Raw genomic sequence first — 12,599 nt, 5'->3', positions numbered from 1 at the left:
ATATTATATATTTATGTCAATATATATTTTATTAAACCATTACCTCTACAATATCTTATTACATTATTAAGTCTATATATGAATGTGTGTATACATGAAATACACATATATGTGTATACACACATACACACTATGACTCTAACCTTAATATACTCCCAACTTCAACTTTATCATTAATATTTAGATTCAGAAAATGTCCCAAGTCTAAGTTCTACTTCACACAGTTCTTGTAAGAAACAAATGAGATTAATATATGCTGCATTTTACAAACCTCAAATTAATATACAAATTATATTAAATATATTATAATTTGTATTAAACATATAACTCTGAAGGAGATATATGAAATATATTAAAATTATATGCAATTATTTATATCAATGCCTTTTTTCATTTCAGAATTCTTTCTCTTTAAGTATTTAAAAACTATTCCTTTTGATGCATGTATTTAATAACAATATTATTTCATTGATTCTAATGCTTTAAGAATAACATAGTTAACCTTATTAGCTTTAGTCATGATAGGAATTTTTACTGTTGTCATATAGGAAATCATATTTGTAATCCCTGCTTTTTAAAATCAAAATAAATTTTTTTTCCAAATCCTTGTTTTTCACTCCATATCTGTAGCATGATACAGTGGAAAGAATATTAGATTTGGAATAAAAAAAATCAAGATCTAAAATCCAGTTCTTCCATTTACTAATCTGAAAGGCCATGGATAAATCACTTAACTTTTCTGGACCTCAAATTTTTTCATTCATAAAATGAGGAGAATGGACTACATGAGTGCTTATATTCTTTCCTACTCAAAACGTGTAAAATTGTAATAAGTTTTAAATGTTTCCTGCATATAGTAAGTTGTGGAGTTTTTAAAAAAAATATCCATTCTGTCATTTTACATCTTATTGTCAAGTTTAACCCAGTCACAATAAGTTATTAATTCTTAAATTTTTCTTTTTCTCCATTAATTTATATAGTATGTTTCTACAGTTTCTCTATTAGAAACTAGTACTACATTCCCACTGTCTGCATTGCTCTCAATAATCTGGTTCTACTCATCAAGAAAAGACCTTCCTCCTAATCGTCTAATTCACCTATTCAATTCCATATGCCTTCACTAATTTTAGTCTGATTTTTCCTCTTTCCTTTTTCATTAACTTAACCTTTCCAATTCTAACAAAGAGTTCAGATAAGAATTCCTAATCTCTTCCTGCACCATCATCCAATCTCTTAGTTTGAATAGCATTCATATGTGTCACCTTTTCTCAGGATATGTTCATTTAATCTTTCTTCTTTCAGGACATTCTAGAATCAAATCTTTCATTCAGAAGTTTTGTGCCCAAATTCTCTCTCTCTGATTCCTTCGTCTTCAACTTAACTATTAATGCCATTATTGATCTCCCCCACAAATAGTTTCCCTAATTCTTAAGAGTCCCTCTGAGAAACTTAGTTTTCATAAACATTAATTCCTAAGAGTGTCAGTGAAACAAGATAGAATTGATCACACAATAACTATTTGTCAAGTGCTTATCACATATAGTCTGTAAGGGCAAAGACTCCTGTCTTCAATGAGCAATAAGAAACCAACATGCATACGGATAATTTAAAGCTTGATGTCCAAATTAAGGAGACTTTCATTCCTCTCCTACTCATCTGGAGAGTAATTCTGGACTCATATAACCCATTTCATTGCAGTTGCCTTTGGGCCCAGATTCCTTCTGTGGTCTGGATTTCTTCTCTTCTGGGGTAGAACATGTTTTTCAAGAAACCCCTTCCATCCTTGGTGTCAAGTGATCACCTGAAATTTCTACTTTTCCTGATGAAACTTATATTGAGGCCTGCAACACATCTTTTTACAATGTGTTCTGAAGCTCCCACTATATTCCCTTTCCATGGGAAGAATTTGCCACCACTACCACATCTCTATTTCACCTCTCAACTGCTTTCCCAATTCTCTATAGGTAAGGTTGAAGATGGAAAAGTCCAAAGTTCCTTCTCATTTCTTATCTAAGTCAGGCAGGGGTACATCTTTGTATCCCTGGATAAGATTCCTTTTACCTTTCATAGTATGAAAGATATTTCTTAGCCTTTGTACCTATTAAACAATGTTAATTCACAAAGAGAGAATATGAATTTTATGCTAAGAGATAATTTTCTCATATAACTGGATGGTGTTTAGTTTTTGCCCAAATTAATATTTTTATATTCCTTCTGACTCTGGGATTTGTGTAAAACTTTTGATAAAATATCTCATATAGATTAATTCAAACCTTATTTGGTAGTCATTCTGAAAGAACAGTTGTTAAGGGTTCAATGTCAGTGTAGCAAAAGATCTCCAGGTGATTTTCTTAGAAATCTGTCCATGGTCATGTGCTATTTAACATTTTAATCAGTAACATAGATAAAAGCCTACCTTACTTATCAAATTTGCAATAATACAAAGGTGAGTAGAACAACTAATACAGTGTATGACAAATTCAGAATCCAAAAGGATTCAGACAAGCTAGAGTATTAGAGAAAATCGACTAGGACAAAAATCAAATTCAATTAAGATAAAAATAAAATGTTACAATTGGACCCAAAAAATAGCTTTAGCTGAACAAGATGGCAGAGATATGATCAGAAAGTAAATATTTTTTTTTAAGATTTTTCAAGGCAATGGGGTTAAGTGGCTTGCCCAAGGCCACAGGGGGTAATTATTAAGTGTCTGAGGTTGGATTTGAACCCAGGTACTCCTGACTCCAAGGCCAGTGCTCTATACACTGCACCACCTAGCTGCCCCTGAAAGTAAATATTTTGAAATATCTAGAGGTTTTAGTGCCTATAACTTTAATATAAACAAATAACTCTATATAAAGGCAAAAAAAATCTAATGTGTTCTTGCCTTAAGTAACATGAAAGTGACTGTCCTATTCTACTGCCGTTGTCAGATCTCATTTGGAGTGTTGTATTAAGCTCTAGTTACCAAAGTATACTGATAAACAGTGTTTAGAGGGGAAACAAAGGGACTTAGTTCAAGTCATGTGAAGACTAGTTGAAAGAAGTGGGCAAATTTATTCTAAACTATGTGACCTGCAAAATTTATTTCAACTCTTAAATTTTTGATTCAGAGAATGGAAGACTTGAGTGCTGCCCTTGTTAAAGAAATCAAGAAATCAGAGTGAGCTAAAACCACAAGTTGTGACAATATGCAAGAATGCAGAATGCAGCTATGTGACTGAGTTGACCAAAGGGAGTAAACTGATATGGAGGTAAAACTGGAAATCAGAAATTGGAGCAGTTGGTAAGATTATTAGGAATTAATCCATAGTAAATGTTTTCCCTCAGTTTCCTTAGAACACTGACCAAGAAAAAAATCTGGCTCCACTTTACCTATTTTATTTCATTTCCGTTTTCGCCTCTGACTGATGGTAGAAGGGTTGGATGAGGAAATAAAAGATTCAACTTTTTAAGTCAGTATTTTTCCTTAAATGCTAATGTTCCAATATTTTGAGGAATTGTTGGCAAACAGTGGAACTATTTACTATGATTTGTGACCAACTCTATAAATGTGTGGTTTAGAATTGAGAGAGAGGAAGCCAACTCAAAAGAGAGAAGAATTTTTTTTAAGTTCAGGTTTCTAGGTTTGGTGAATCAATTTGCAAGAATTTCTGCATATAAATAATAGCCACTGTATCTATAACCTATATTTCTTTGAAACATGAAAGAGATTTAATTAAGAAACTCTTAGCAATAAGAAGTAGAAGTTGGTGTGTTTGTTCAGGTTACTACCCAGTACATTGCACCTAGCCAATACCCACCTGGCTACCATAGGGTTACAAGCTCTGGACTGTTGGCACAATTGGCATTGTGGGACAGTAAGGTCCCTGAAGACAGACAGTTCTTACCTTTGTCAGCTCCTGAGCATTGGCCAAATTGTCCACAGCGATGGCCAAAAACACATTCAGTAGGGTGTCTGGGGGATGTTAAGGATAAATAACTTTTTAAAAAATACAGGAAAATGATGAGATTGAGATGATACTTTCCTATCCTTTCTAAATTAGGAAAGTAGTAGAATTACCAAGGGAAGACCACTTTCAAATTGTGAATGGATGTCAGATAATTACTGTTTCAAAGTGCTATCACTTCAAATCTTAGCAACCATAATGAACTGTGTAATCAGAGGGAATGGGAAGGTTGTCAATCTTCTCTTCTCTGGCAAAAGAATATCTCCAGGCTAATCTTAACAGAAAACATAACAACAGCATGAAGATTATTCCATTCAGATGGCTTAGATGCTGATATTGCAATGGTCTTAGCCCAAGGCCAGAATGGAAATGACCTTTAGTTCTTTCCTTTTTTTTTCAGTCAGTTGGGATCTTCCATATTAAAACAAACAAACAAATACTGAAAAGCAAAAACAAATTACCTCATAACTCAGAAGGGCTATTACACAACCCATTAGGTCTTTCTAATGCAGTACCCTCTGCCCATCCAAATATCTTTAAGTCCTATTTTTCAACTGTTTTCTATGTCTATGAGATCAATAAAATTTTTGATGTTGGTACAATGATATGAGTATATTCTTGTATACATGAAAGAGGAAGGTTTCTTTATATATCTCATTTTTTCCTCCAGGAAGAAGAGTAGAGAACAGCATACGTAAAACATCAATACTGTGTTTTATCTTACTTGCAATATGCCACTGCTCGGAGTTTGTGTGTATATACGTGTGTGTGTGTGTGTGTGTGTGTGTGTGTGTGTGTGTGTGTATCACTACAAACCACAGATAGTATTTTTGAAGATGGATTTGAAGATCTATTGGTTATAAATTGTTAGGAGAGAGTAATGTCTTCCTTTGATAATGACAGTATGATTTTTTTCTAGGTGTTTGTAAAAATTAAGAGCAGAAGAGACTTCAGTGAAGTACCCCCACCAAGACTAATAAAGTTGAAAATTATGATAATCAAGGACTAATCATCTTAACATTTGATAATACAGTTTAAACACAAAAGCAATATTCCTTACACCTGCCATTGGGAAGCAGAAATCATTATATACATTTCCTATTCATTGAAGTTAACAATAATAACTCAACTTTTATAATGTCTTTAAATTTTCAAAATGCTCTCTTCACAGTCACTTGAAGTTCTCTAAGGCCAAGTGATTTGCTCAAGCTAAGTAACACAGTTAGCAAAGCAGATATGAACCCAGTTTTCTACTATTACAAGTCTAATACTTTTCCCACTAAGTCACTGACTTAGAAAAGGCCCCAATTCCCACTCTCCAGGTCTGGGATATGAGTTTCTAAGAGAGAATGAAGACAACATTAATCAGGTAAAAATGATTCTGGGAATCAGATGTGATGACAGCAAGAATTGTCTTTTCTTTACATTCTTTTTTCTCTTCTCCCTTTTAAAATTAAAAATCATCATCATGACATCAAGGAGGTATTGTCATAGCATGCATGTAAATTGGATGAGTGAGGGGGAGATGTTACCAGCCTCACTTTCGCCTCCAGAGTCATCTAGGTCCAATGGCCAAATATGAATCAAGACTGGAGAAGGTCCTGAATGTGAGACTTGCCCAAGGTTATACAACTAATAAGTGTTAAGTGTCTGAAGCTGGATTTGAACTCTGGTCCTCTTGACTCAAGGAACAGTGGTCTATTATTCACTCCCAGAATCTAGTACAGTGATGAATGAAGAAGAACTAATAAAGTGTTGAAAAGCTAAATTTCTGAGTATCTAGAGAAAATATCTCCTAAGTGCTTATCACAACATATAGCACCTAAGAGGCACTAAGTTAAAAAAATACTTATTCTCTTATCTTCCTTTGTCTTTTGCCTCGGTACTAAGCTCAGATTGAAATAGACACTGATTAATTTGACTTGAATAGATAGTTGGAAATTTCATGCTATATTATATTAATCGTATCTTATCATATCATCTCTACCAGCTCTTAATCTTCATGATAAAAGCAAGTCAAAAACATCATTAAAAGCCAGAAGAAAGGATACAGTTTCCAAACAGAGTGAGAACGATGAAGTAGATGGCAGACCACATACCGGAGCTAACTCCACCCTGGGATCGGATCCCATTGTACATCACCTCATTCCAGTCCTCACCTGTCAAGATCTGCACAAAGCCAAGAGGGGTAAGGTTAAACACCTGGGCTGGTTGATAGGAAAAGTACAGTCTAAAAACTCAGACTTTAATATTTGCACTCTCTTCACTGAGTCTCCTTCTAAAGCAGAGCTTCTTTAATTTGGAGTCCATGGCCCCATGGATGGATTTCAGGGAGTCTGTGAACTTGGACAGGGAAAGGAATGACAGCTTTATTTTTATGAATCTCTAACCGAAATTTAGCATTTCGTTCAATTATGAACGTAGGCAGCACATCACAATTGTTTTAGTTACCTTTTTTGTCAATTTGTCAACAATTATCAGAAATAGAAATCCCATATATTTTAATATCACATTACATTTGAAGGTATCTCAAATTATCATTTATGTTTATTATTATTATTTATAAATTGCATAGCTATTGGACCAACAACTAGATATATTACCATAATATAAATTTGATTTTTTCATATTTTGATAACTGTGGATAGAGTGCTTGACTTTAAACAGGAAGAATTGAGTTCAAATCTGGCCTCAGACATTTACTAGCTGTGTGACTCTGGGCAAGTCACTTAACCTCTATCTGCCTTAGTTTCCTCATCAAACCATCTGCTACACACAGAGTAGGCAAGTCAGTCTTGCTGAAGTAGCAGAGGGAGAGACAGGAGACAGCATAAGTCAGGAAAGTTAAACTGCTACTACCATTACTACCACCAGCACTACCACCTTTACCACAATGTCCTTTCAGAACATTATGGGGACAGTCCAGAACCTTAAACCCAAGAAAATTGGAAAAAACAGATCCTCCCTCTCCCCTACCAGCCATTATCTGGGGAAGCATTTGCTGTGGAGAAAGGACAGTCATCCTCATTCACTGCCATGAGGAAGCTGGGTGGTACAGTAGAAAGAACACTACATTTGTAGTTAGAAGACCTGAGTTCAAACCCAGACTCAGACCCTTACTAACCTTTGTCTGCTTCAGTTTCTTCAACTATAAAAGAAGAGAATAGCAGCACCTACCTTGCAGGGTTAATATAAAGATCAAAAGAGATAATATTTGTAAAAGAACAAATACACAAGCTAACAATCATGTAGTACAGTGCCAGGCTTATTCCCTTTGTTTCTCCTTCTTCAACCAACTGCACACACAAGGAAGGCAAGCCAGTATAATTGAAGATGCAAGGCACTCTGAGGAAGGGGCAGGAGATATCAAGTGCCAGGCAAATCAGACCACTACTGCTGCTTGGCCACCCTCTCCTCCCAGAGTCTGTTGGGTCAGCCCAAGACCTTGACCCAAAGGCACAGAACAGGAACATTAAATCATGATATTAAAGAAGAGGTATTAATAGCTATTTTGGAATTATATTCCAAAGTCAAGGACACTTTTAAAATTTAACTTGTACCTTAAACTTTCTATATGTCATTTTTCTCATTAGAATATGAGTCTCTTGAGACAGGGGTTGTCCTTTTCTATTGGTATCACTAGCATTTAGCATAGGGCTTTGTATACAACAAATGCTTCTTCCCTCCTCCCTCCCTCCTTCCCTTTCCCTCCCTCCCTTCCTCCCTTCCTCCCTTCCTCCCTTCCTTCCTTCCTTCCTTCCTTCCTTCCTTCCTTCCTTCCTTCCTTCCTTCCTTCCTTCTTCCTTCTTTCATCTGTAGAACAGTAATTTAATGGTACTCCCAAGTTTGTCATGAGGATCAAACGAGAAATTTGTAAAGACTTACAAACCTTAAAGCACAATATAAAATTTTAATATAATTGATTTCCTTTGCAATTCTAGTATTTTAATAATTCTACACCTCAAACACCCTATTCCCATGTTTGCCATTTTGTTATATATATATGAATATGTATTAAGTTGATTATCATTATAACTTTTGACACCAATAAAGTAGATAAACCTGCAGATCTTAGAGCAGCATTTATTAATAAAGTGATTTTGGTTATCTTAGGAGATCTGGATGCTAGTCTTGTCACCATGGCTGGCCTTGGTGACCTTGGAACAAATTTTTTCTTATAGTTGTACTTCAGTTTTTCTACTGGTGAAATCGGGATATAATGTATCTTTTCCATTATAAGTCAGAACACTTGTAGATCTAAGAAGACTTGAGTTAACTTCCCCTCTTCAACACCATCAACCAGGAACCAATGGCATTAGTGACATGTGCAAGTTACCTTTACTCCAGGGTATATTGGTTTAGGAATCAGCTATGGGACCTTTGAGTGAGGAAGACAGAAAAAGCTTTAGGATTTTGACAGAAAGGTCCTAAGTCCCCAGGGAACTTTCTTACTAAATGTATTTAATTTCCTTGCTGGAGACTTTTACCTTTCTAGACTACTTTCTTCTGTCTTAGGGTTAGTGATCTTGTTTGTTGTTGCTGTTTTCAAAGAGGACCAATGAAATCAGAGGATGACTTATAAGAGAATTGGATTGAAGTGAAGCAGATCTGTGAAAAGTTGCCACACTCATTCCTCCAGAGTTAGCAGAGTCCAGTGGCAAGACAACTGGTGATGGCCCTGGATGCAGTGGGAGAACTTCACTTTTTTTAAGTTAAGCTCTTTCTCAGATCTCAGTGATTCTGATGAAATGCCTATTCAGTAAACTGAGGGCTAGGTAAGAATTGAGGCAAAACGTTGGCCTACTTTGCCTTCATAAAAGAATCATTCTAGGAGGGGTAGACTCTCAGAATATCTGGCCAGAACAGAAACAATTATTCAAGGATTGTGACCTAGCAAGTTACTGGATGTTTTATTAATTTAGTTGTTTATCTGTGAGCCCTATGAGTGATTCATTGGAATAGACATGGGATCAAAATCAGGACACCTTATCTCACAGTAAAATTGAGAAGATAAAAGAGATGACTGATGGAAGAGAGATTCTAAATCTGGAAAGAACTTTAAAAATCACATAGTTTAACCTTCCCATTTTACAAATAAGGAAACTGAGAACAAAACAGGTAATAGGACTTTTATACTAACTCCAGGACTAGGTTCTGTCCACTGTGCCACCTGGTTGCTTCTGTGTCTTTTCTCAAGATCATATAAATACTGTCAAATTTGGGACTGAAACTCATAATCCCTGAGTGTTACTCCACTATTCTAACCACTACACCATAAACTACTAGGGAAAAGCTCTATTGAAATTCAAGGTATAATTATGACAATTATAACCAATTAAGGAAGGGTATTCAATGCCCTAAGGAGGCAGGAAGAGAAGAAAAGAAGCCAGTGTTTCAGAAAAGGAATGGCAATTCTCCTGGAGGTCAGAGAGAAATAGAATCCCTAAAGAGTATGATTCAAGAGATCATATATTATTTCCTCTCTTCTTCCCCCAATTTTGATTCAAATTTCTTGGGGTCATACCTGGAAAACTGTCATAATAGCTGCAGGAAAGGTGTCAAAATTTGCGGAAGGAGTCCCATCATTAAAGTTAAACCTAAGAAGAGAAACCAGAGAGAGGAATGAGACCTATGGAACCAAGCCGAATATTATTGTTGACATTCTAAGTTCTACTTTTCCTGTATCTTTTAAATCTTCTTCATTCTTCCTCTTCTTTCTAAATATTCTTTCACTTTTCGCAGCAAGCCATGATAATAATCCACTCTTGGTTGACATGTAAAAATAGCATTGTTGTTACTATTATTATATTTATTGTTATTATAATGTTATTAAAATTATTACTTCCCTATTACTATAAATACTTGCAACATTTCTAGCAATAGCAATGGGTTTTTACTGATATAGTCACACTTTCTGGTATCCTATGATTTAATATATTTGTGATATGGACCACACAGGAATAAATGAGGAGTAAAGTAGAAGCACATTCTTTGGTTATAATAAGATGATAAAACTATACATATATATATATATATATATACATATATATATATATAATATATACCTCCCCACATACATATATACATATACCCTCATGTATGTGTAAATACATATATTTATCACAAATTATCATAATATTTTATATTATCATATCATCAGCTGAAACCATAGACTATATAGTTCCATCAGAATCCTATCGCAGAGACTTACTGTATAACCTTAGGCAAATCACTTAACCACTGTCTTTCTTAGTCCTTATCTATAAAAATGGGTATGATAATAATAGCATCTACTTCCCATTATTATGAGGATAAAAGTATATTTAAACATGTATTTAAATAATATTTATATATAAAATATATGTAAATAAACATGATCACATAAGTAAAGTACTTTGTAAACCTTTATATATAAAATATATGTATAAATAAACATGCTCACATAAGTAAAGTACTTTGTAAACCTTAAAACACCATTTAAAAAGTAATTGTAATAGTTACTTTTTATAATAATGATGATTATGAAATAGAATTTTATCTAGAAAATTCACGGTAGCTTACCTGCCTCCAAAGAGTTGCATTCCTAACAGGGCAAAGACAACAATAAATAGGAAGAGAAGGAAGAGTAAGCTGATGATGGATTTCATGGAACTCATCAATGAGACCACTAAATTCCGTAGGGATGCCCAATACCTGAAAGATAACAGGCAATGTTACAACCCACAACTCTAACCTTTTCCCAACCACAAATCAGAGTCCATAAAATGAACCACATTTTAAAAAGGAGTAAAATTCAATCATCCTTGGAAATTCTGTCCAGGGATTTGACTTGGCAATTTCCCAGTCTACCTTTTGAGTCATTCATTTCTAACTGACTCTTGGATGGAATAGAGAATTGACCAAGGTAGCATATGAACAAGTAACACATATGAATCTTTATGAGGGAATAGGGAGTTCCTTTGTCAAGGGTGATAGATTTCCAAATTCTGGTCCCTTACTTGGTAACCTTAAATATTCTCAGAAGTCGGAGAGCCCTCAAGACACTGATTCCAAAAGAGGTGCCAGGTCTAAAGATGGCCCAAACTACTTCAAAGATACTTCCCACAGTGACCTAAGAAAAAAAGAAAAAGAAACACAGCTTCAGTGGGAGGATAGAGAGGGGAATGAGGAGAATACTGATGTATAACAGGAAACCACTGAAACCTCAGTACTCTAAGGGCTAGCAATAAATTCCAACATTACCACCTCAGTCATCCTAGCCATTAGAATAGACAGGTCTATTCTATTTGTAAAGGCTCTTCCAGGAAGAAAAATAGAATTTTTAAACTCCCTCATGAGGAAACTAGTTGTGACATTCCACCATCTTTTCAGCTAGACAAGTCTTCTCAATATTAATCCCCATGCCTACAATATAAAATTCATTTCCTTTTGTCTTAAGCAGTGAAAAAAAATATAGACTACAGTAAAATCTCCTTTACCTACTTGGCTTTCTCTTCTCTAGATTGAGTAATCTTATTTCTTTTCCTCTAAAGTCTTATTTCCACCAGGCATGGTGGTGCATACCTACCAGAACAAGTGAAAAGGTTAAAAACTGTTGGATCTCTAGAACATAGGATTTCTAAGTTGCAGAGGGTGATGCGATGAGATGTTAGTACTAACTTCAAGCAATAATATGAATAATTGAGGACTACTATGTTGTCAAAGCAGAAAGAAACCAGCCCAAGTTGTAAAGAAGCAAAGGTCAAAAATTCTGTGCTGGTAAGTAGGGAGATCAGATCCATAGTATCCCCTATACTTATGGGTAATAGGGGAAGGAAGACTCATCTTAAGGGGGGAAAAAAGGAATAAAGTATTATTTCCCTGTCCTTTATAATTAGTTGTAATTCTTTTCTGTTGGCTGTTCAGTTCTTCATTAGGCCTGAAGCTTGAGCTAGGTTAGATACTTAGTCATTATAGCTCTTACAACAAACTCCAAGCAAATGTATAAATTATGTCATTGTTTGGAATTTTGTGTCTCTACATAGTGTTCTAAAAAGTTGAAGATTATAAATCTTTATTTTTTCCAAATAGTTATTTTTTTTGGTGATGGAATTTCTTTTACTCAGACCTGAGGTAAAGAAATCCTACTGATTTGTGGTTTCAGGATTCAGAGTGCCAAATATTCAGTGTTTTATGCTAGTACTAAGCTAATTTAAGCCTAGTACTGTTCTGTTTCTGCCCTGCACTTTTCACTACCTGCTATTGCTGCTCCTGCATGTAATCGTTCCTAAGACAGAACATGCCATGCTTATAAAAATGGAGATTAGCATGTATTAAAGTCTAGTTGAAACTCTCTCCCTAAAGTAACCAGAAGAAATGAAAAAGAATTGAAAAAGTGAAACCTATTTACAAGATACAAGGGTATTGTGTTACAATTTAAATTTAAATGGAATAGATGAATACAATTTTCCCATTCTTAGTGAATCTGATTTTTAAAACCAGGTCTGTGATCAAACTTAGGGCAGGTCAAACAGTGCATTGAAATTTAGAGGATATTAATACTATTTGCACAATATTTTGTAACAGTGGATCACCATGAAGTTCGGAAGAAACATTTGAGGGAAACATGCCTAACATGTTTTGAACATGTTTAAGTTTGAGATGCCCAAG

General features: G+C 34.8%; 1 protein-coding gene across 3 annotated transcripts in view; it reads right to left on the bottom strand.

Annotated features, from left to right (window-relative positions):
* Positions 1-12,599, bottom strand: part of CACNA1E (calcium voltage-gated channel subunit alpha1 E) — a 596,540-nt gene that overhangs the window by 106,386 nt on the left and 477,555 nt on the right. For all 3 annotated transcript variants that reach the window (XM_074222185.1, XM_074222182.1, XM_074222184.1), the window contains 5 exons: positions 10,949-11,061; positions 10,512-10,643; positions 9,475-9,547; positions 6,002-6,119; positions 3,891-3,958 (listed from right to left, as the gene is read on the bottom strand). In XM_074222185.1, coding sequence (XP_074078286.1) covers positions 3,891-3,958; positions 6,002-6,119; positions 9,475-9,547; positions 10,512-10,643; positions 10,949-11,061 — 504 coding nt within the window. The remainder of the gene's footprint in view (positions 1-3,890; positions 3,959-6,001; positions 6,120-9,474; positions 9,548-10,511; positions 10,644-10,948; positions 11,062-12,599) is intronic.

The sequence above is a fragment of the Macrotis lagotis genome, chromosome 2, assembly GCF_037893015.1.
Source record: "Macrotis lagotis isolate mMagLag1 chromosome 2, bilby.v1.9.chrom.fasta, whole genome shotgun sequence".
NCBI classification, from domain to species: domain Eukaryota; kingdom Metazoa; phylum Chordata; class Mammalia; order Peramelemorphia; family Peramelidae; genus Macrotis; species Macrotis lagotis.
The sequence above is the reverse complement of the archived record's forward strand: the minus strand, read 5'-3'. Positions and strand labels throughout refer to the sequence as shown.